The 25782-nt window shown below is 34.4% G+C and overlaps 1 protein-coding gene across 4 annotated transcripts in view; it reads right to left on the bottom strand.

Annotated features, from left to right (window-relative positions):
• The window catches only part of LOC101894830 (protein Smaug), a 44888-nt gene that overhangs the window by 2249 nt on the left and 16857 nt on the right, over positions 1-25782 (bottom strand). For 3 of the 4 annotated variants that reach the window (XM_059131849.1, XM_059131850.1, XM_059131848.1), the window contains exons 2-6: positions 17950-19047; positions 15576-16578; positions 14817-15507; positions 14535-14754; positions 3466-3988 (exon numbers count right to left, since the gene is read on the bottom strand). In XM_059131849.1, coding sequence (XP_058987832.1) covers positions 3466-3988; positions 14535-14754; positions 14817-15507; positions 15576-16578; positions 17950-18692 — 3180 coding nt within the window. In that variant the 5' untranslated portion in view covers positions 18693-19047. The remainder of the gene's footprint in view (positions 1-3465; positions 3989-14534; positions 14755-14816; positions 15508-15575; positions 16579-17949; positions 19048-25782) is intronic. The other variant, XM_059131852.1, reaches the window with a different exon arrangement.

Raw genomic sequence — 25782 nt, 5'->3', positions numbered from 1 at the left:
CGGCTGTGCGGGACAAATTCAACAAATCGGATGAACAATATATATGGGAGTTATAGCTTTTATCTTAACCGCCAAATTTGACGTACTTGTTTCTATACTCAATTTGGTTGTAAGTGCCAAATTCCATCCCATTTGGGCTAATATTACACGTTTGGTGCACAATAAAAGGCAAATCAGACGAAGATATATATGGGAGTTGTATCTAAATTTTGACCGATTATCTCCAATTTAAATAGGCTTCGTCCTTGGGTCAAACAAACTATTTGTACAAAATTTCATCTGGATTGGGTAATAAATGTGACCTCTATTTTGTTTACAAAAATACATTGACGGGCAGACGGATATGCATAAATCGACTCATAATGTGATTCTATGCAGATCATTAAAACGAATTATGGGCTTATCTGGTTTCCCTTTGCTTGTTACAAACAAATGCACAATGACATAATTCCCTGACCACCTTGTGGTGTTGGGTATAAAAATTTGAATCACTGATTTTCGATGCTGGGATATCCAAATATTCTGTGGAATAAACTATCGCTACATCAGACATATAGAGGTTAACATTTCACAAAGATTCAAGTTATCGCAATTCAATTTGTTCAGATGATTTTTTTAACATAATGAATGAGAATTAAAGACGGTTGAAGCATTTTAACATGTAAAAAGGACATTGTAAATGGATAACTTTATTTTCTTTTCACATACAGCTCCAATATTTTTTTTAAAAAGGCAGAATTACATATCGAACGAAATTTTATATGTTATCCAATAAGAAAAGGGAAAGGTACCCATGGACTTAGCAAGTGCTGGAATAAAAGTAACATTCCTGGATATGTGCAGATAGAAAAGGAAATTGTTCTACATTAAAAATTTAAAGGCACTAATGTGTTGTGTAAAATTCTATGTTAGTCCTTAATTTGAGAATTTCATGTGCATTTTAATTTATAAAAATTTTTATATTGAAAAATCACATGATATTTTTTCAATAGAAACATGAATCAACCAATTCAAATTGCATAAAAAAAGAGAATTTGAATAGATATACAGATTTTTTGAATTGTACCCAAAAAAAATTTAACTGAAATTCTTACATGTCTAGTAAGACATATGTACATTGCTTTTAGAAAAGCAATAACAGCATTATAAGCACAATTATGAAACCTAATCACTGACTGAAATGTCGTTCAATATAGTTGTCTCCCCACATACATTACATAAGTTATTGTGATGTTTGTATAAATATATGTTAGAAACTCATCTAGCTTAGAAGAAGTTTAAAGTTCGGAAGTAGATATAATTATTGCTCTGTTCCCGAACTGCAAGAATGTATAATTTTTTACTACGGTAAACGATTTTCCCTTTATGATATCGAAACCAGTAAGGAAAAGTCAAAAGTCGGGCGGGGCCGACTATATGATACCCTACACCACTATGCATATTTAGTAGATCTAGCGTAACAAAAGAATTTATATGAAGTAGATCATACCACCTATCAACATTTGGTTTTAGAGCAGTTCTAGTTTGGTTTCAGACGGAACTAATATATAGGGAGCATATCCAACTCTGAATCGATTTTTACTGAATTTAATGGATACATTTAACATTCCTATAGCGTGATATCTCTTCGAGAAGACTTATATTAAAGAATATATATTGGATCCAGACTGATATTAGCCATTATTTGCACAATAAATCTGAAATCGGATTAATACGTTAGCTACATCCAAATCTTAGTCGCTCTCGATAAAATTTGACAAAAGTATTTCTGAGCTCTATAAGATATCTGATCCAAATATCAGTGTTGTCAAATCGGATGAAACATACATATGGGACCTATAGCTATATCTGAACCGATTTTCTAGAATTTGATGTACTTGCTTCTAGACTGAATTCGGTCGGATGTAACAAAAGTTCAAGAATTTTTGACAGATATTGGCAATTTGGTGTACAATTAACACAAAATCGGTTGGGGTATATATATGGTAGCTATATCCAAATCTGATCCAATCTTGATAAAATTTGGCAGAGACATTTCCGAGCTCCATAAGATATCTGCTACCGAATATCCTTTTTGTCGAATGTATATTACGAATGTGAGGTACTTAAACACCAAATCGGATGTAACATATATATGGGAGCTATATATCTAAACCTATTTTCTCCAAATTTGATGTACTTGACTGAATTCGGTGCAAAATTTCATCTCAATCGGATAATAAATGCTACCTGCATTTTGTTCGCAAGAATACATGCATTTTGTTCGCAAGAATACATGGACGGACGGACTGACTGACATGCATAAATCGACTCAGAAAGTGATTCTATCAAGATCCTCAAAAGTAACTAATTGTCTATCTCGCTTCCTTCTTCCTGTCACAAACAAATGCCTTACCAAAGACCTAATACCCTTACCACTATGTGGTGTAGGGTAAAGAAATGGCAAAGCTAGTCTTGCTGGTTCTGAAACAGAGCATATATATTGGTGAAAAGTGTTTCTTTTTTGGTTACTGTTTCCTGTAAAACGGACATGAAATATTTCTACATTAATATAATACACTAACACATAGAATGTGACATAGATATTACAAAAAATATTAGTCTAGAACAGCAAATTTCTTTTAAAACGGCTACAAGTTTTGCAACAACAAGTATACGATTTTTGTGCAAAACATCATTATCGTTTGTCAAAAATAAAAATGATTAAATCTTTTAAAGATGTATACATAGATAAGGGCAAACACAACAATAGAAGCGATACGAAAATAAATATTACAATATTACGGATCATTACTACCATCACTAATAATTCAGCAAGAATACAAATAGCAGTAATATATAGACAACTTAAACAATTTTACAAAGAGTCCTGATGGAATTTCAATCAATTCGGAAGTAGTAAATCCATTAATTAATAGCTTGTTCGGTCATTTGAAGACACAGGGTTTCCAATTGCTCAAGACTACTGGCGTCATTTAAACAATCCGAATTGGAATTACAATTGGAAATGGTAGATGCTTTTGAGACATCTGTGGCATTGTTGGTGGCAGATGAGGAAGTTTGTGATGGGTGAGGGGAATAGTTTTCATTGAGGGTGGGTAGTGTTAGGTTCAGGGGCGAGGGTGTGCAACAACTACTGACACCACAGTTACTACTATGACCATGGCTAAGACTGTGGCCATGACTGTTACATGAACTACCAACAGCGGCAGCAGCTGCAGCCAACAGTTGCAATTGTTGCTGCTGTTGTTGCAGTAAAATGTGTTGCTGCTGTTGGTGTTGCAGATTGTTAGTACTATTATTACTGTTATTATTGTTGGTGGTGATTAGTATTTGGGGAGGTGGTGGGGGAGGTTGTGATGATGTTTGAGATTGAGAGGGCGTTGGTGGTAAGACGACACTGTTACTGTTTGCATTTATGACTGTTCCAGAGCCAGTCGCTTGCATGAGATCATCAGTACTAACCATAACGACAGCGGCCATTGTTTTCTTTGGCACAGATGCGGCAGCCGATGACGACGATGAGTTGTGGTGTTGTTGCAACGATTCCAAATTATTATTGTTTTGATTATTAACATTGTTATTGTTGTTGTTAATAGAGGTAAGGCTAGCTTTCCTTGCTTGTTGATGTTGTTGTTGCTTCTGATTGATCATATCAATCCTTGACATTTCCTCATTGTTCATAACATTTGTTGTGGACAGTATAGCCTGACCCGGTTGGAATATCATTTTTTGTGGCTGTTGTGGTCCGCCAGAAACCACAATCAAATTATTGAGTGAACGTCGATGTTGTTGGTTGTGTTGCTGTTGTTGTTGTTGCTGCTGTTGTTGATGTTGCAATTGCTGGTTATGATGATGCTGTTGTTGCAAACAACTCAGAGAAAAATTTAACATATCATTGGAATTTTTACGATGATTTATACGATCACTGCTGCCATTTTTCTGATCACATTTGCGTGCTTTGCCATTCCACCTGGAAAATTGAAAACTATAAAAATTACTTTGTGTTCGCATCAGAGAAATTAAACAAAGAAAATGCTTAAAATAGTCGTTTTGAAAAAACGCCAAAAGATAAAGCTTAAATATTGTAATAATAAATGCTAAGTTGACTTTAATCTTTATAAGTCGATTAAAGTTGCGTATACATGAGATATTTATTAACAAACATTATACGCACGCAGCCAGCAGTATTTTCCAGATGGCGCAACATTTGCTCTTACCGTGAGAATATTTCCATCTATTATTGATCACAACTCGTACATCAGAGACAAATGTCAGTGCATCAATCAATGTAGATATGACTTGTTCCGTAACTAAATTGGGATTTTTTGTTTTTTATTGTTTATACCCAATCTAATAATAATCTTAATTTTAGTACTTTAATTGCTATATCTTCACAAAGATATAGTAATCAGCAAATTTATACCTTAGCGAATATGTATAGCACACTCATATTAATTTCGCCAATGTCTAGAATTTGTAGTTAACTTTGTCCTCTTCTCAAAAAATAATAAAGAAGTTAGAAAGTTTCTGTCGGTGCTCCGACAAATATATGGGCCAATTGACGAATTTTTTCATATTTTATTGAAAGAAATGGATTTTTCGCAATATTTGGTATCATTACCACCTCCAATCCAATAGCATTCCTAGAAATTATGAAAAAAATATAAACGCTAATTATTTAAAGAAGCTAAACAATGTATGATCAACTATTGGTCACTCCAATTGCGTGAATTAAAGCCCACGTATTCGAAGCACAAACTGATAAAAACAATTAAAAAAAAACAGGTAGGATCAGCCGGACCGAACTTTTAAAACCCTCCTATAATTTGGAAGTAACTTGAAATTTTTCAAAAAACAAAAGTGTAAGGAAAAGTCAAAAGTCGGGCAGAGAAAAAAAAACGGGTAGGATCAGCCGGACCGAACTTTTAAAACCCTACTATCATTTGGAAGTAACTTGAAATTTTTCAAAAAACAAAACTGTAAGGAAAATTCAAAAGTCGGGCAGAGCCGACTATATGATACCTTACGCCACTATGGATATTTGGTAAAGCTAGCAAAATAAATTTATTTGAAGTAGATCATACCACCTATCAACATTTGGCTTTAGAGCAGTTATAATTGGGTTTCAGAAGGAATTTATACAGGGTGAGATAAAAAAAACTGCAACAAAGTCAAACGCCAAAATTTTTACATTTTTTTTTTTGAAATTTTATTGAAAGAAAGCATAAAATGTCGGAAATAGCATCAAATTTTAGAATAAGTTTAGATTTGTTCGAATTGGTCACCTTTAGCACGAACTATGGCCTTCAAACGGCCAATGAAACCATCACACCCTGCTCTGCGGTATTTTCGACCATTCCCGGCGAAGTGCTTGCTTGAGGTGATCGACACTTTGGTAATTTTAAGTGCCAATCTTTTGCTTTTTTTGCTTTCCAAAATACTCCAGACACAATAGTCCAACGGATTGGAATCCGGAGATTTTGGTGGCCATTCTGCGCAGGAAATGAAGCGAGGAACCTCATTTTGTAACCGGCAGTTGTCCACTTTCGGCCAAGCGAAATAACTCTTTAGCTTTTTTGAATCTATTTTCTTTCCGTTGTGGTGCAAGCTAGTACAAAATGAGTGCATACTTTCCATCGAAATAAATTGTTTGTACGCTTTTTTAGCATTAAAAAATATTATAGATCAGTCTGCATAGTCCGACTTTTTCTCACTATCGTTGTATTTACTAGTGAAGATGTAAATGTATAGAAGTGCGGTTGTAAGATTTAGAACACTTCCGAAAGAGTTTTAGTTTTTTTTTAATTCTTTGGTTCCTATTCTACTGGGCCTACGATCGTCACTTGGGTACAAAAAAGTTTTAGTCATACGAATACCTCTTCGCCACTAATCTTTCACCACTGATAACTAAACGTAGTTTTTATAAAATCTGTAATGGGATTAAGTTTGACTATTTTGCCACAACTAAAAAATTATATATGTAACCTCCTTTTTTCATCTATTGAAAACAGATATTAACAGTGTTTACGTGTAATTTTTTATTAAATGTATGGCAGTTCAGTAAAATTTGTAAACCAGGTTTTAACAATTTTCTAAACAATGCCGCAGTGAGTCGCAACCAAAAGATGAGAAAAATTATGGCCTACGCCATATCGGTTTATAAGAGTTCGTTATATACACATTTTCATATATAAAACACCCCCAGACATTGACCTCAAGTTCCTTACACGATATATATCTTCAAATAAGTACTGTTATACGAGAAAAGCTACGTCATTTCCTTGCATCTTTTATATTATTAATCTATAAACCACCACAGAAATCACTGTCGGCGGTTTCATCTGAAAAATCCTAATCAGATAGATTTATTTTTGTAATCCGATTACAGGCCATCATCGATTGTAATTATTCATATATAAATGCGTTTTCAAATGCAAACGGTAACATTCGTTATTTTTCTGCCAGAGAACTAAGTGTGTTTCTTGTTATTTTGTAAAACGACCGGTCGTTATACTTAGAACAATGAACAGCTGTTTACGATCGTCTCCACTATTAGTGATGATATTTCTAGTGATTAAACAACAAGCTATTTGCGAGCTTATCAGACTTCCAACACCTGCCCTAACAAGTCGAAAAATCATACTCAATCATCGCCAACTAAAATCAATTGAAGCTTCAATGGACCTGAACACCGATCCGTGTGAGAATTTCTATCAATATGCCTGCGGCAATTGGGATAGTATGCACACAAATGTCACCAAGTATCATGACTATTATCGAATGATTGAATATTACACCAACAGAGAAATGGCCATTGCATTGAGCAAGAAAACAACGCTAACAAAGGAGCCGAAATTTGTGGAGAAGGCTCGCGCCTACTTTAAATCTTGTACCAGTATGAGACATCTAGATTTAAGGCAATTTCTCAAATGGTTGGACGATAATGAAAATTTGAGAACAGTTGTCGGAGGAACAAATGGAAATGCAAGTACTGATTATCCAGATTGGATACGGAATTTAGCTGTTTTAAAAAAATATGGCTTAAGTGGCATCTTTATGGATGAAATTTATTTTAAAGATCTAAGAATTTTTAAGCTTAGCCGGCCTATAAAGAGCAATGGTTTTGTAAAATTTCCCTACCAAACCTATCATGTGTTGGCCAAGTCATCGTTTGGCTGGAAAAATGAAACATTAAATGATAAATGGATACAATTTTCGAGCTTGGAAAATGATTTACAAAATCTACAATTAACTACCAATGGAACCCAAAAATCGTTTAATATTTTTACAATTCAAGAAATACCCTGGCTCAAGTATTACATGGATACGCTGTTGGAAAATACTCAAATTCCAGTGAAAAATCTTAGAATCTTTGTTTCAGATATGACATACTTAACAAGGCTTTATAGATTGTTGTATACCTACGATGCCGAGTTTATTGGCGAATATTTGCAAATAAGATTCCTCTGGAGCGTACTCACCAATGGTTATACAAAATTTACTCCCGATATGTGTGCACTGAAGACTCGACAATTTATGTATTTGGCCACGGACTGGTTGTATGAACATCAACATCCTGTTTTGGTAAAAAGTGTTCCGAAAATTGAATTCATATTCCAGAATATTAAGGAACACTTTAGGAAACTTTTACTAACCAATCCAAATGGTTTCGACAAAAACGTTATGTCATTTCTTTTAAAGAAGTTGAACAGTATTCAACTACAAGTTGGACATTTGCCCCGAACTAATACCCAAGCGAAACTTGAAAATATCTACAAACATTTGAATATGAATGAAAGCAACTTTTATCACAATCAAATGCAATTGTTGAAATTCCAAACAAATAACACCTTCCTCAATTACATTGCCACACAAAATCGCTCAGAATACATAGAACACACAAAGAAGTTATCGCCCTATTTTCATCGGATTTACAATACTGTGGTATTACCCATAACCACATTGCAATTACCCATCTACGATGTGAACTTGTATGACTTGTACCAATACAGTTCGCTTGGTTATATATTGGGCCATGAAATAACACATGGCTTCGACACTTTGGGTACTCAACGAGATCCGAATGGTCGCAAATTGACAATTTATCATGATATGATTAATGCAAATGCTCGATTTAAGGAAAATCTAGAGTGTATACGCAATTTAAACAATGGACGAATTGATGAGAAAATAGCCGATGTAACTGGATTCCGTGTGGCATTTCAAACCTATTTTGAAATGCATCCAAATGCCCGACAGCAAACTCTAAATGTAAACGGTAGAAACTTGACCCTGGACAAGGTATTCTTTCTCAATCATGCACAATTCAGATGTACCTCAGCTAAAGCGAATGTTTTCTCGGATAAAACTCATGGCACTGCAGAAGATCGTATCGTAGATGCACTTTCACATTTTCCAGAATTTGTTAAAACATTTCAATGTTCTAAATACTCAGATATGTATTTAGAGAAAACATGTCAGCTATGGAGAAGATGAATGAATATTTTGGAGATTTAGTTGTATATATGTAAATATTGTTTTCATATAATTTAATTAAAGAGCAAGAAAGAACGAAAAACTAGCCATTGCAGATGACATTTGCCCGCTAAGAAAAAAGAATTTATTTTTTGATGTATACTTTAATCATTAACAAGTAATCGAGCGGCTAAGTAGATTTTTATTCCTTCGGAAGGGGATGGGACATCCATACTTAGGCTTAGAAGGAAATTCAAAAAAAGTAAAAATCAACGATATCCTCATAAATATAATAAGAACATTCCTCAGTTTTTGTATAAAACAGAACTAAATATTGAATATGTTTTTAAACATTTTTGTGGGGACGATTTCTGTAAAAAACTATGTGAACCGAAAACACGCATTGCATATAGTGTGAAAGAATCATTGCATTCATTTAAAAATCATTAACCTATAATTGTGAAGCCATTAACCCTATACAATCATCTGAATCATTTTGCACATTATAATTAGGAAATTCGCACATATAAATAAGTACCAAGTTCAAATATATACATACGAATACACATATTAGCAAGTATCTATGAAAATACCAATGTCTGACACTAAATCATAATGTATAAATAACATTTAGACTATCGTAAAGTTCAATAATTGAAAAATCAACAACAATGAGATGAAAATAATAAATATGAGTACATCTTACAATATGTATTAGATATAAATGATAGATATGTAAATGTAGATATGAAAGTTTTATCTTTTATAATTTATTAGGATCAGATATAATAAGAAACATAAAAATCGTTCTATGCAACTGGGATAAATAAATGTGGTTTTTTTTATATAAAAATCACAATAATGAGATTGAGCCCAATCATTTTCCAACAAAATATTTTCTTCTGGTTTTTCGTTTGGCTCGAGGTCAGAATTTAAAAAACAGACGAATTTGTTTTTTTATATATTAATTTATTTTTCCGATATTTCGACTATCCTCGATAGTCATCATCAGGGATTTGACTTGAAAAAACAATTAACATTTAGTATAAATAAATAAAACAAAACACTATAACGATAATTACATTGGATTTTAACTCTTCTGTTTTTAAGTTCTCTGATGCAGCTTTTCCATCCTTTCCTTTTTACTCGAATTTTCCAACTAATTTTTCCTTATGCTTTTCGATGACATTTCTATAAATTTGAGCACAATGTTCCGTGTCAGTTTTGTAGTTCATTCGTTTATTAGGAGGTACATTTATAATATGTAGCATTTCTAACATGTACCTACGTTTGTAGTTATTTTCTTGTGCCAAGATGTCGACATCTTTGAAATTGGGCGTATGTCCTTCTTGTTGGCAATGGGCAGCAAGGGCAGTTTTTTGCTCTATGGGTTTAGTTTTTGTCTTTTGGTCCGATTTATGAGAGCTAATACGAGTTTTTAATTTAGATTTTGTTGTCCCAACATATGCCTTCTGACATACGTTGGACCCGTCCCCATTACATTTAATCTTATAAACGACGTTAGATTTATCCTCGTGTGGAATTTTTGTTTTAGTTCTACTAAAGAAATTATTGTTGGTGTTACTGCTTCTGAATGCCAATTGATACTTCTCACTGTTATACATGTTTGATGAAGAAAATCTTTCCGAAAACCCTGGTATATATGTAGATCTTTTATATGTCTTTTCCACTAATTTTGTATTTTGGTATGCTCTATTACCCTCAGCGCGTTTAATCAATTCATTAACAATGTTACTAGGGAAGTCATTCATTTTTAAAATCTTTATTATTTTGATTTTGTTCTTTGCATGGAATTTTCTGTCACTTATTTTCAAGACCCTTTGGATAAAGTTTGTGGCCGTGTTGATTTTTATTCGTCGCGGATGCTTTGAATGGTAATTAATTAATCTACCCGAGGCTGTTGGCTTTTGGTACCAATCTAATAGCAACTTTTTTCCTTCTCTTTGTACTAAGCTATCTAGATATGGTAACTGATTATTCAATTCACTCTCCATCGTAAACCGTAGTTGTTTGTTGTACATATTCAGCGTCTTAAGTGTATTTTCCACTTCCTCCTTTTTTACGATGCAAAATATGTCGTCCACATATTTTGTCAAGAATCTGGGTTTGGTCGTCAATTTGTTCATAGTTTCGTCAAGAAGTTTCTCCATTATTATGTCAGCAATGATTGGTGAAATAGGTGAGCCCATCGGCATGCCTTTTTGTTGTTCATATATCTTATCCTTATATGCGAAATATCTAGCGTCCTTAATACATGTTGTCAAAATGTCAATAAAAAGATCCATTGGTATATGTGTATGTTCCTTTATAATAGACCAACTATCTTTAATAGCACTAATTGCCAAGTTTACTGGAATGCTTGGGAACAAGGAAACCACGTCAAATGAAATTAAAATTTCGTCATCTTCAATATGTTGGTTATTAATCCTGGATTTGAAGTCTATTGCATCTTTAATGTTGTATTTTGAATCAACTGTCAATACTTTTAGGATTTTTGATATATATCTAGATAACTCATAAGTCGGCGAATTTGTAAATGAACATATTGGTCGTAGTGGTGTTCCCTCCTTATGGATTTTGGGCAATCCATATATCTTTGGTGGTATTGACGTTCTATTTATTAAGTTATATTTCACTTTTTCGTCAATTAGTTTTAACTCAAATAATTTTATAACTAATTTATTGTTTTTCTCTTGTAGTCCTGTTGTTGGGTCTTTTCTTACACGTTTGTAAGTACACATGTCCATTAAAATTGCGTTCATTTTTGAATCATATTCTGTTTTTGACATGGCAACAGTTTTTCCACCCTTGTCTGCATTTAATATTAATAATTCTTTATTTTGTTTCAAAAATTTCGCCGTTTGGTCCACTGTGTTTAGAACAAACCGATCTCTTTTCCCTAATGTCGTTTTCCTTGTGTGGTCATTTATCAGAGTAATAAAATTTATTCTCGCATTCTCTTGTTGTTCTCTGTTATCCAACGTTTGAATGCACTCTTCTCCCTCAGCGATAATATCAAACAAGGGGAACGTCGTTTTTGTTGTTGGCAAAGAGAACTTCGGCCCAAGAGACAGCAACCATTCAACGTTGTTGGGTATGTCAGTATCTGTTTTATTTACGAACCATTCCTTGTTGTGTTGTATGTTCAGTTGACAGTGTTGTTGTTGTTTTAATGCGTCTAGTTTGTTGGTGTGTATAGATTTCTGTTTTGTGCTTTGAGAGTGAGAAATGATATTCTCACTTTCTGTGAGTAATATTAAGTCGTCTGCATCTAATTGGTCCCTGAGTTGAGCTTTAATGTTTGTAACTAAAACGGGGGAGAGTATCCCCCGACAAAAAAAAATTAAGTAACGCGGATTTCCGTAACCATGGCATTCCCTGTCTTACCTCCTATCCACTAAATAAATTAATGTTGCTTTTATAAAAACAACAAAAATGTGATTAAAGCCTAACTATTTAAAAACAACGAAATCATATTTTAAAAACACTAATTATTTAAAGCAACAAAGCTGTTAATGTATAACGAACTATTGGTGACTCCAATCTTCTTCTATATCTAAAAAATAGGAAAATGTTTGTATGTTATTTATGGAGTCGAAAACCGCACAGATTTTCCTGAAAATTTTCAGTATACTACAACATCGCCTGAAGCATCAGAAGCGGAGATAACTCCCAAAAATTTAGACTTTGAAATGCATAACTGAATTTGGAACAAAAATAAATTTGCCAAAAAATTATTACGGGGAAGTATGCTACTATCTCGAATTCTCTAATTGCAACAGAAATGTCACTCAACTTCAAATACTTGCAGTTTCCTGCACGCTTGGCATTTCCTATAAAATTAATAAATCCGAAGGACAAACCCTTCGTGTTTGGCATGATCCTGCTTTTTTCATGGCCAGCTGTAACTGGCATTTTCACGCGATAATAGAACGAGCGATTTGTTTATTTACGCATTAAAGTATTACAATAAATGCGTTTTTTTAATTCTTGAATTTGTTTTATTATTTTTTTAAACCATAAAATATTTGAAAATAACGATTTTAATGCAGCTACTACAACAAAAATGAATTTTTAGAGTCCGCGGATCTTTTGGATAAATTTTCACAAACAAGGTTTTATTGAATCGGAATGTAAAAAAGAAAGCAATGGCTACAGTCGGCAATGGTCGACAATTTCATACCCTACAACACAATAATATGTGCTTAAGTTTCTGCAGATCTGAAACCATATTTACCCCTAAGAAACATCCTAATTTCTACCACATAATAAAAGCATATGTTGAAATGTTGCTACTTTTTTACTTTATTCATCATGGATCTGGAACCAATATTTTCCGAAAACATACGATATCTAAAAAACGCGTCTGTGTTCCTAATGTGTCAAATACCAGATTGTTCTTCCGGAAAAAACAAATATTTCACAATAAAAATGCATGCATAATAACAAATTAACTTCAATTCATTCTTAAAATAATGTCACATTGTCCTGCGAAAGTTTTATCTTGGTTTTTTGACAGAAACCTCGAAACATTTGCCTTATGTCATGTTAATGATATTCAAAACAATATTTGAAAATGTAGATTCCTCTATATGATCCCCTGTATCGCCGATATTTGGATATATTAGTCAACGAAATTAACATCAATGTAAAGACCAAAAGTGCGACTTTCAAGTATTTGTTACTTCGTTAATTTTCGAGTTTTTTTTTCACACAAAATTGTGGTCTATTTCACCAGCTAAATATTATTCGATGACCATCCAAAATGCTAGGCTTTAGCGCTGTCCTAAACTAAGACGTCATAAAAAAATTAACGTCTAGTGGTCTTTAGGAGAGAACTGCAGAACGACTGCAAAATTTAAACAATGTCTAGGATTATGGTTCATTCTAAGCCCTAAATATCCTGAGCACAGCGTTGTTTAATGGTTGACGCAGATAAAATTTGAAAAGTTATACAATTGATATAACTCTCATTTATAGTTTTTATAATCAATATTTTGGGCCATTCCAACAGTCCATTATATCGAAAAATATTGAATTTATATAAGATACAATCACAATTCGTGTTAATAAATAAGTAGAACTTTGCTTTAATTATGTTTAATTTTTTTGGAGTTATTGCATCCGATTTAGTATTTGAGCTCTCCCAAGACCAAACCGTAATTTGCACTTTAAAAACCAGTAAAGATACCCTAAACCGCTTTCAATATTTAGTAGAGCTTCACATAACAAAAATAAACTTTTAGGGGGATTTGTGAGAATTAAATAATACCAACTACGATTACAGTTACAATTTATAGTCCAAAGGACTACATTTATCGAAACATTTGTGTCTTTTCAATTCGAACTTTTATTATCCATTTGTTGTACAATTCACTTCAAATATTTGTTAGCTATATCCAAATCTGAACCGATCTCAATAAAATTAGGCAAATGTATTTCTGAGCTGTGTTTGATGTATTTCCCTGAATATCGTTGTTACAGAGGGCTTATTACGGCTGTGGAGAACAAATATAGCAAATCGGGTGAAGAATATGTATGGGAGCTATGGCTCCCATTTTTCACCAAATTTGGCATATTAGTTTCTGGTCTCAATCTGGTAGGTACCAAGTTCCATCCCATTTGGGCTAATATTACAAGTTTGGTGCACAATAAAAGGCAAATCGGACGAAGATATATATGGGAGCTATATCCAAATCTGAACCGATCTCGATAAAATTTAGCAAAGGTATTTCTGAGCTATAGTTGACATATTTCCCCAATTATCGTTGATTCAGAGTGCATGTGATTTTATGCAGATTATCAAAACTAACTATGGGCCTATCTCGTTTTCTTTTGCCTGTTATAAACAAATGTATAAACACGTAAAAACAGTTAGTCGCTTTAGCGTTGCTGCATGAGTTCACATCATAAATAAATACAATATAAAGTCGTTGCACTTTAAAAAAAATTATTTTAATTGTGAAATATAGGTATAAACCTAATGTAAATTATTAACTATGATATCCAATTAAAATGTTTCTTTTTTAACTCACCTGGGTTTATTCAAATTGCCATTGCTGCCATTTTTATTGTGGTGCATTTTTGGGGTTAATGACATCTTCAATTTCGACAACTTGAACTTCAATTCCTTCAATTGATTTACGTGATTCACAAAAGCCTCATTGTGTATGGACCGATCCAATATCCACAAGATTACACTGATATTATCATCATCAACCACAGCATATGGGTCTTTTTGAGCAATGGTACAAACTAAAAAGACAGTTTGAAATTATTACTCTAAATGAATGTTAAGCTACCCCCTTAAAACGTACCCAAATCAACAATTTTCAAAAACATTAAAGCAACATTATCTTCGCCTGCGGCAACTAATTCTATTGGTTTCATGGGTGTGAGAACAATATTGGCCAACTCTTCAATGGCTGCCTGCAGCTTAAGCTGGCCATTCATCAGTTCATGTTCCATTTTGGCCAAATGATTGCAACGCTCCTTAAGTTTATCTATGCACAGAGCCAATTTATGGGAAGCACCTTTGGTTACACCTAAACTTTGTAAATATTCCTCGGTTATCTGCAACATATCCTCGTATGTCATATTCTTGAAAAGTTCGATGTATTTATGTAGACGCAATGATTTTAGCCACAGGCCAATGCTGGACATGCCAACGTTTCTTGTTTGAAATTTTATGTAGTTCGGTTTGAAATCATCCAGACGTGTATCCGAACCACTATTGGTCAAAGAGCCACGATGATGTTCAATCGACAGTGAAAAACTGCGTGGTTTGTTGGCAAATTGGGCCAAGTTTTCCGTAGAGTTTGAACAATTGTCATTGACAGTGATGACTGATGAGTTAGATGACGAAGCAGATGAGGATATGGTTTGAGTGGTAAGACTGTTGGAACGTCGTGTTTTAAGAGCGGCATATTTGCTATCCAAACTCCAACGATTTATGTCTAAGTGATCACCACAATTGCTCATCAATATGGATGCATAACCCATTTGTGGCTAAAAATGAAATTGAAATAGATATTATTATAATATTCAAATAAAATCAAGTTGTTTATTCAACTTACCTGTAACTGACCCAAGTTGTTACTTCCATTGTTGCTGCAACTATCGCAATTGTTCATTGTATTTGAATTGGGATCAAAATCTAAAATTTCAGTACCATTCTTAGAGAATGAGGTGTCATGATCATCGATACCATTCAATTGACTACTACAATTATTGTTATTATTAATTATATTAATAATTGGATTGGTTTGTGTGCCAAAGAGATTGGGTGTTGTTGCCACCGTTGAACCGGTAACAGACGCAGTCAGACCATTCACCAACGATGTACAATTATTTGTGTCCCCAACAACACCGCCCAAGGAATCGACAATACTCGTTCCGATATTGAGTCCTAAACTATTTTGACTAGATGCTAATTCATTCAGCGTAATACCATTCAAATTATCACAGAGTTGATCGGCTAGTTGACCGACCGTGACACCAACACCATTAGCACCACCAGCATTTCCTCCACCGGCACTGACACCGCCACCACCACCTCCACCAACACCGTTATTGTTCACACTATTATTATTATTATTGTTGTTGATGTTGGATTTTACAACTAACGATGACCAATCTGATGCTATACTTGATGGTGGTTGTTTGTTAGTTTGTTGTTGCTGCTGATGATGTTGTTGTTGTTGTTGATGCTGCTGTTGCTGCAGTTGATGCCTGCTTGGAGGTTGTATTGTTTGCCAGTCTGTATTGCGTGATCCCATAATTGATTGAGAAATTGTTGTTGAATTACAATTCTGCGTCAAGTTGCCAAACGATGAGGCTGCCGATGCATTCGATGCTGTCGAAGAAATTGACAAAGCCGAAGATGACGATGAAGTAGCCGACGATCCAGATGTAGTCATAGTTGGATTTTCCAACAATAGACCACTAACAAGGCTATTTTGATTTGATATGAAAGTTGAACTATGCATTGATGGGGGAGGTACACCCATATTGTATGATGCACAATTACTGGAAGATTGTAAATGATCTTCCAGGTGTCGCAACCAACCATTTAAGGATCTGCAAAGGAAATATGAAATGATTATATTTAAAGTTCCATGAGATATGTAAAACAAGAAAAATAGCAATTGTCGGTTTTGCCGACAGATTTATACCCCCAGCCTTGAGTTATGATTATTCAAACTGTTGACCCTTTATGGGGGAGGTTTCGAAGCAGTTGGCCAATATTGACAACGTGCCAGATTTGAATTATATATGCGCCCTTCAGTTTATATGAGATATGTGAACATTTTTGGAAACAGTGGAAACATGCGTGAGGTAACAGATATAGTGGATCGAAGTATTCCATTTTCATACTTCATCTAATAGAGATAAATATATTGGTATGTGCAAATTGAAAGAAATTTAACAATTTTATCCAATTTTATGCGAAATCATAGATTTTGATTGTGTTGATGGAAATGTTAAGATGCACCAAGTCTTAATGGAATTGGATATTAATTTCGCGTTTTATCAGCTTCATGGATACCCAAAATGTTGACCTTTAATGGGAGAGGTGCCAGAAGGAGTGGACTAATATATCCCATCTTCAAGCCAGGCCTTGGTTTGATAGAAATATTGTCATGTGTGTAATTTAAAGAGAACCGGATGCTTATTTCGGATTTTACGATCGGTTTTGTTATTCAAAACTTTGACCCTTTGTGGGGGAAGTACCACAAGGAATGGTCCAAACTCCACAATCTTTATAACAGATCTTGTATTGATGGAAATATTGAGATGTGTCAAATCTGAATGGAATCGGATATTAATTTCGTGTTTTATGAGTTTCGCGAATATTCAAAATTTAAACCCTTTGTGGGGGAGGTACCGGAAGAAGTGGACCGATATATTCCATCTTCACGCCAGAATTAGCGCCAATGCAAATATTAGGATTAGTGGACCGATATTGTCCATCTACGAACTCGATCTAAGTTTAATAATAATATTACGATGTACCAAGCTTGGACCAAATTTCGAGAGTTATCGTGCGCACAAGCCAAACATCGCTAGATCGACTCCAAATGTCCTTAAACGGATTTGGTTCAAAGATACCTAGTGTCTAAACCCGTTAAACCCTAGTGTCTAAACCCGTTATGGCTGAGGGTATAAAAACATACACAACTAGACGGCTTATAAAGACGACTCTAGATCTTTTATAACCACTGCAGTCAAAATAAGTTCATTAATGAACTAAAGCCTTAGGGGTACAGCTGCTGCACACAAACCTCCTTGGACATCATCATGTAGCCTCTGTTGGTGATAAATGGCCAGCATACGAATAATAAACTATAACGCTAATAACTAGAGTGTTAAAATACATATATTTCAAACCTAGACATTCTTTGGGAATTATTTTCTAAATAATAAAATGAGAAACACAATATTACTCACCTACGATCCTCACTCGATATGGCTGAATGTATTAGCATATAGGAGAATATTTGCTGCACCAATTCGGTTGGTACAATTTGACGTATTGTATCCTTTACGGCCAGCGGTATCAACGATAGATATATCATTTTGGCCTCTTCATTGCCTGGCTTTAGTAGAGGTAACATATTCAATACCTCGTGCAATATATCTTCTTTCTTCCCATACAATTTTCTCTCATCGCATTGTGTTAATTGAAAATCAGATCCATAGCACGATGGCATTGAATCTTTGTCCGATGATGATGAAGACAGCGTATCAACTAAATCGCCCAAATGAAATGTCTTGTAGGCATTCAATAGATTCTGCAAATATGATGGATTATTGGCATTCATATCGATGACTACGGTGCTTAGATTGGATGTGGAACCCATGTTCTGTGTCAAGGTATTATCAATGGAATATTGTAGAAATTTCAAGCTGGGATAACGCAGACGCTTTAGCAGGGCATACATTACCACCGTACGCTCACAGTCGTTCCATTTCTCGAAGAGATTTGTGACCGTGTTCACTTGTTCGCAAAATAATGCATTCCCGGTGGAATTAGTACTGCCACCATTGGTCGTATTGGTTGTTGTTGTCAACGTCGGAGACGTGACCATGGTTGGTGCGTTATTGCTGTTGTTATGACTGTTGCTGCTGCTGCAGCTGCCATTTGTTATATTTTGGGTTTCAGCGTTGCTATTGTTGCTTGTGTATTTCATATTGATGTCTTTCTTTGCCTTTTTAGGTTATAGATTTGTCAAGTGTTATTTCGTTCTAGCTTTATTGGCTCACTGTCTGGCAAAATGACCGACTGACTTATATATTTTTTTCTTTTCTCTTTGTATTGTACAATACGTTGTCGCTGTGTTTCTTTATTGTAGTTGTTGCTCTATTCGTTTTGGAACAACAAAAGTCCTTTCTCTTATGTTTTTGGTTTATTTTTTTTACAATAAATAATAGTAGAAGTATTAACAATAGCTGTAGATAGTCTATTTTGCTTGCATTATCTTGGTAGATATTCTCGTTCTTGTTGCTATCCAAGGAATAAACAAACGGTCGTGGTTGGTAAAATATCTAAAAAGATAGGAAATCGAGAAAGATGATTAATAAGGATGAAATGTGTGTAAAGTATTTTAAAGGAAGTGGAAAGATATTGGCTACTGCGTAGCTTGATGGCGAATTATCATCACCACTATGCATATTTAGCAGAGCCCCTGTAACCGATCTTGTGTGGGAATTAACCACTAAATCGGATAAAACATATACAGGGTGTGATGAAAAAAACTGCAACCAACTTGAGAATTCTGTCATTTCTAAGCCACTTGTCCGACAGCTGTTAAAATTATTCTAGTTACAGCTCATTATATTGTTTACAAGCGTACAAAAGCATTTTGGTGAGAATTTTCCAGAAAAAAAGTTATTCATGATGGAATTCAAGCGTGATAGTGTGATTTCTTTATATTTGGCTGGAAAACCACAAGTGGCTATCGTTATAGCACTCCAGCATTTGAATGTGAATAAATCTTTTGTGTCTCGTACCATCGCTCGTTACCGTGATACTGATAGCATAGCCCGACGTCAAGGAAGTGGACGGTAGAAAACAGCAACATCAGCAGAAATGGTTCGTATAGTAATAAAGCGACTTGATCGAAACCCGCGTCGCAGTGGCCGAAACATGACTTGTGAGCTGAAAATATTGCAATATTCCATTCAGCAAATATTGAAAAATAAGCTCGGTGTAAAGCCATTGAAATTACAAAGGTGCAAGAACTTACACCGTAACAGAAAGAAAATAGACTCAAAAGAGCTAAAGAGTTGCTTCGCTTGGCCGGAAATGGTGAACTGCCGAAATTGGTTTTCTCCGATGAGAAAACATTCGTTGACCAGCAGTTTGTAAACAAACAAAATTATCGTGTTTACTTGCCAAAGAGGTCAGCTGAAAATGTGCACCTTCGGTTGGCCACCAGAACTCAACTCTTCGGACTCAGCATCATCGCACTAAGCAAGCGCCAACCAAGAATGGTTACAAAATGAGGTTCCTCGCTTCATTTCCAGCGCACACTGGCCACCAAAATCTTCGGATACCAATCCGTTGGCCTACTGTGTCTGGAGTATTTTGGAAAGCAAGATTGGCACTAAAAACACCAAATTGTCGATTACTTCAAGCAAGCGCTTCGCCGGAAATGGGCCAAATAACGCAGAGCAACATTCGGGCAGCGTGTGACGGTTTCATTGGCCGTTTGAAGGCCATAATTCGTGCCAAAGGTGACAAATTCGAAGAAATCTAAATTTATTTTAAAATTTGATGCTATTTCCGACAAAAAATATTGCGTTTGACTTTGTTGCAGATTTTTTTCTCACCCTGTATGGCTATATCTGAACCGATTTTCACCAAATTCAATGTACTTGCTTCTAGACTGGGTTCGGCTGGATAGGCCAAAATTCAGGTCATTTGAACTGATATTGACTATTTGGTGCACAATTAACCCGAAATCTGTTGAAGATATATTTGGGAGCTATATCCAAATCTAAATCGATCTTGATAAAATTTGATATATTATTTCAGAGCTATATCTAATATCTGGTACCAAAGATCATTGTTGCATTTTACGCCTGTGAGAGACTTTAAACCTCAAATCAGATAAATCATATATATGGGAGCTACCAATTTACACCAAATTTGAAATACTGCTTTCTAGGATTGGCCTATTAACTGCTACTGTAGTTGGTATCGTTGCGCACATCAAAAACCAAAATTGTATGGGGATCAAAGAAGGGATAACCTATTTCGAAATTTAAATACGGGATTTTAAACCATTAAATCGCTTAAGTACCGAAAATAGTGAGGTACGAAAATTACTACTGGCAAATACACATATGTGCAAAATTCAAAAAATAGTGGGATTACAACAGACAGAAAGTCGGACATCGCTAAGTCGATTTAGTATTTTATGCTGTTCAAGAATTTGAATACTTTATAGAATCTTACGTGATTCTTTCGAGGAGATACAAACGGAATTGGTGATATGTATCCACAGCTGATAATGTATCCACAATATGGTCGAGGGTTTTAAAGGTGCGCATAAAATATGACTAACAATTTTAAAAGGAATTACATATAATACTCTTTAAAATTGTTTAATTGATTAATAGGACCATGATTACCCCAAGAGGCAGTTATCAATAATATCATTTTTCATTTACATAGTAATGAAAAGCATAATTATTCTCCTAGCGAAGCGTATAATAAATTTGGTCTGACGGAAATTACGCTGTTTTTTTTTGTCCCTCTGAATTTTTACTTGGATATGTCAAATCAGATATACATATATTGATTTTATTAGTACATGCTAATTGTCAAAAAAAAATAGCAATAACAAATATGATGGAATGAAAATCTATCATCTGAAGATGATGTTGACGTTAGTATGTCGTTCATCATATGATCTACAATTTGTCCAAGTACATATAACAATGATGTCTGGCGTGCCAAAATAAATAAATGAATTGTATTCGAAATTCATTACTTTTGGTTTTGTTTGCCACCGAATCAAGTGAGTGACATGGGCTTACCCAACAAAAAGATATGTTTATTTTCGCTACGAATTTGCTATGAGTAAATTTCCGTTCAGCCCGAGTACAAAAATAAATAATAACAAATATATGTATCAATAGAAAAATTCTGCTTGAAATTGAAACCCTTTTACTTGAGCTAAGAACGTAGCTAAAAGGTAACTGTTAAATTATGTCTTTCCTACAAGTCAAAGGGGGTCTTCTTCATTCGGGAGTAGTGCTATTATGTACTGTTACCCTTTAGTTCCAACCCTGTAAAAAAAACTTTAGTGAGAAGATTTTGTATTGTATTGTATATGATGGCATTGAAAGTATTGACAAAAACAGAACAACTAAAAACACAATTAAAAGCTATTTGTCATTTTTTGTTTCGTTCTTTTTTTTCACTTTAGTTTGTGAACTGCCCACGATGATACATTACAGCAACAATAGTCATGTAATGACGATGATGCTGACACAGAAAACAGAGACACAGGAGTAACATTGACGTGGATGAGCTTTAAATGAAATGTTTTTATGTTTACATTTGAGCCTATATAGGACACCAATATAAAGTTGCACTGTGTTTAAATACGCCTCCATGAACGGACATTTTATTATCGATTTAATATGGCCACCTTGTTGACACATGCATGTACAAATTTATAATTGTGGGACAATATCTGACAAAAACATACACTGACCCCTTCTATTGCCTGCATGTGTGTTGTGGGTTTTTGTTTTAACATTTCGATTGCCATCAGAACATCAGCGGCAAACAGTAGCGCATCATTGCCTATCTATTACCTTTTTTCCGCCGTTCACTCAGGCTGTTCTGTTGTTTGTTTCTATCACCTTAAATTGTGTTGGCTGAGAATTTGTTTTTGCGTGTTGTTGCCTTTCATGTTAATGTAGAGCAAATATTTTTTTTAAATAAATTATTTATTTACTTTTTGTTTGTTATTTATTTATTTCAAGTTGAATGGTGTGGATTTAATAGAAGGTTCGTATATGTGCTACTCTGTGTATGGGTAGTACATAATCCGAATTAGACCAAGTACATTTCCCATGCCAGACAAATTCCTATGTACGTAAAAATAAAATAAATACGTTCATACAAATCGAAAATAAACGCTTAATGTTTGTATATCTTTATTCAATATTTTCTGATATGAGAATAATATTGTATAATGTATGTATTTATTTAGAGCAAAAAATCAAAAATGACGCTTGTATGCGATGATCGAAGCGATATGTCTTAAAAGTTCAATATACCACATTTGCCCAGTAGATATAATCAAATCAACTTTTTTTTAAACACATGTTTTATATTCATTATACCTTTTTTTTAATTTAAAATTTCAAATAACTTCTATATTAGGTAAATGTAAAATGAGTAGAGTTCGTTTATCTTGGGCATTTTTTTAGATACCGTTGTTAAGTTTAATAGGCTTAATTCCAATATTTCTGTTTTTATAGAATCAAGGTTTATCTATAAGTGCGGTTGTAAAATTTATAAGGAATACCAAAAAATCTAGTTTGGTTTCTCTTCTATCGAGCTTGCGATCGTCGGGTGTTATAAAAGAGTTTTTGTCATAGGATAGGTCTCTTTGGACCAAATCCGTCTCAGAACAAAATTAAGGTTTATCTATAAATGCGGTTGTAAGATTAATAAGAAATTTCAAAAAAATCTAGTTTGGTTTCTTTTCTATCGAGCCACTCTACACTCCACTCCATCAAGTACCTCCCCCACAAAGGATCAACATTTTGAATAATTATAACTTTTATAAAATGTGATGTAAGAGTCCGATTGTCTTCAAATTACACATACAATATTTTTATTAACCCAAGGTCTGGTGTGGAACATATCGGTCCACTCCTTCTGGTACCTCCCCCACAAAGGGTCAAAATTTTGAATATCCATGAAACTCATAAAACACGAGATTAGGGTTTAAGCTTTGAAAAACAAATCTCTCAAAGAAGGTAAAAATAGCATCTAACTCTCTTGAAATTTCACACATCAAAATATTTTTGCTAATCCAAGATCTGTTGTGAAGATGATATTTATCTGGTATATACCAGTTCTGGCACCTCATATATGATGATATATACCCCTTCTGGTTCCCCACCCACAAAGGGTCACAATTTCCAATACTTATATCTGTCATAACTTGCGAAACAAGTTGGTGATTCTTTACAACTTTCGATATCTAAATATTTCTCTTAACTAGAAATCTGATATGAATACGTAATTTATCGGATTTTTTGATTTCGCAAAAAAGTTGATATAAATGTTCGATTCTGCGCATACCAATATTTTGATCTGTCTTAGATGAAGTATGAAAATGGAATACTTTGATCCGGTATATCCGTTACCTCAGGCTTATTTCCACATTTTCCCAAAATTTGCACATATCTCATAAATAAATAAAGTATATTCGAAACCTCCCCCATAAAGGCTTAACAGTTTGAATAATCATAACTCAACGCTGGGGGTATACATCTGTCGGCAAAACCGACTGATACTATTTTACTTGTTTCAACCCAATTTAACGAAAACCGAAAGCTTGTGTTTCCAATCTATACAGGTCCACTTTTTTTTCATATAAATCCAAACAACGACCCCTCCAGGTGTTTGATATTCAGAAATTTGGTATTACAGATTTCTATAAAAGACAAATAAAATATTTTGTTCGATAAAAAATTTTGGTACTCATAAACATAGATATATTTTTTTATCTTAGATTAAATTAGATATAATTAGATATTCAAATAACTATATTTATTCCAAATCAAAGTTAAAGCGTTTTTCCAACTACGCTTTTGATATTTTGGATAAGTTTAATTTAAGATTGGAATTTCATGAAAATGCTCATATGATAGAGGCAATTAATAGTCAGAGAAACTTTATGTGCGTGAAAATAAATTTAAATTTAAATTCTACTACTTTGATTTTTCGCTTACCAACACTGGTTTTCTCTCAGAGATAAATTTAAATTTAACTACATTTTCGTGAGAGTAAATTTAAATTTAACTCAAAAGTGCTTGTTGTGAAAGAAAATAAAAGTTAAAATTATGAAAATAATATAACAATAAAATGTTATATGAATTGTATTAAAAATTAATAATTATAAGAACTTTGGCCAAAACAAGAAAAGTGGCCAGACTTATATTTCCTATGGTCACTGTAGGATAAATGGGTTTGGACCCACTGTGGGAAAATGGTTAGGGATGCACCTTTATGGTGTTCATTTTCGGAAAGAGCATCGAAAATGCTCCTAGACCAATGATTCTCATAATTCAAACCCATCTGGAATTCCCACTGTGGCCAGACTTATATTTCATATGGTCACTGTAGGAGGAATTGGTTTGGACCCACTGTGGAAAAATGGTTAGGGATGCACCCTTATGGTGTCCATTTTCGGAAAGAGCATCGAAAATGCTCCTAGACCACTTATTCTCATAATTCAAACCCATCTGGAATTCCCACAGTGGCCAGATTTATATTTCATATGGTCACTGTAGGAGAAATGGGTTTGGACCCATTGTGGGAAAATGGTTAGGGATGCGCCTTTATGGTTTTCATTTTCGGAAAGAGCATCGAAAATGCTCCTAGACCACTTATTCTCATAATCCAAACCCATCTGGAATTCCCACAGTGGCCAGATTTATATTTTATGTCCTCTTTGGAGAAATTGGTTTGGACCCACTGTGGGAAAATGGTGAGGGATGCGCCTTTATGGTGTCCATTTTCGGAAAGAGCATCGAAAATGCTCCTAGACCACTTATTCTCATAATCCAAACCCATCTGGAATTCCCACAGTGGCCAGATTTATATTTCATATGGTCACTGTAGGAGAAATGGGTTTGGACCCACTGTGGGAAAATGGTTAGGGATGCGCCTTTATGGTTTTCATTTTCGGAAAGAGCATCGAAAATGCTCCTAGACCACTTATTCTCATAATTCAAACCCATCTGGAATTCCCACAGTGGCCAGATTTATATTTCATATGGTCACTGTAGGAGAAATGGGTTTGGACCCATTGTGGGAAAATGGTTAGGGATGCGCCTTTATGGTGTCCATTTTCGGAAAGAGCATCGAAAATGCTCCTAGACCACTTATTCTCATAATCCAAACCCATCTGGAATTCCCACAGTGGCCAGATTTATATTTCATATGGTCACTGTAGGAGAAATGGGTTTGGACCCACTGTGGGAAAATGGTTAGGGATGCGCCTTTATGGTGTCCATTTTCGG

This window comes from Musca domestica, unplaced genomic scaffold (assembly GCF_030504385.1).
Source record: "Musca domestica strain aabys unplaced genomic scaffold, Musca_domestica.polishedcontigs.V.1.1 9, whole genome shotgun sequence".
Taxonomy (NCBI): Eukaryota; Metazoa; Arthropoda; class Insecta; order Diptera; family Muscidae; genus Musca; species Musca domestica.
The sequence above is the reverse complement of the archived record's forward strand: the minus strand, read 5'-3'. Positions and strand labels throughout refer to the sequence as shown.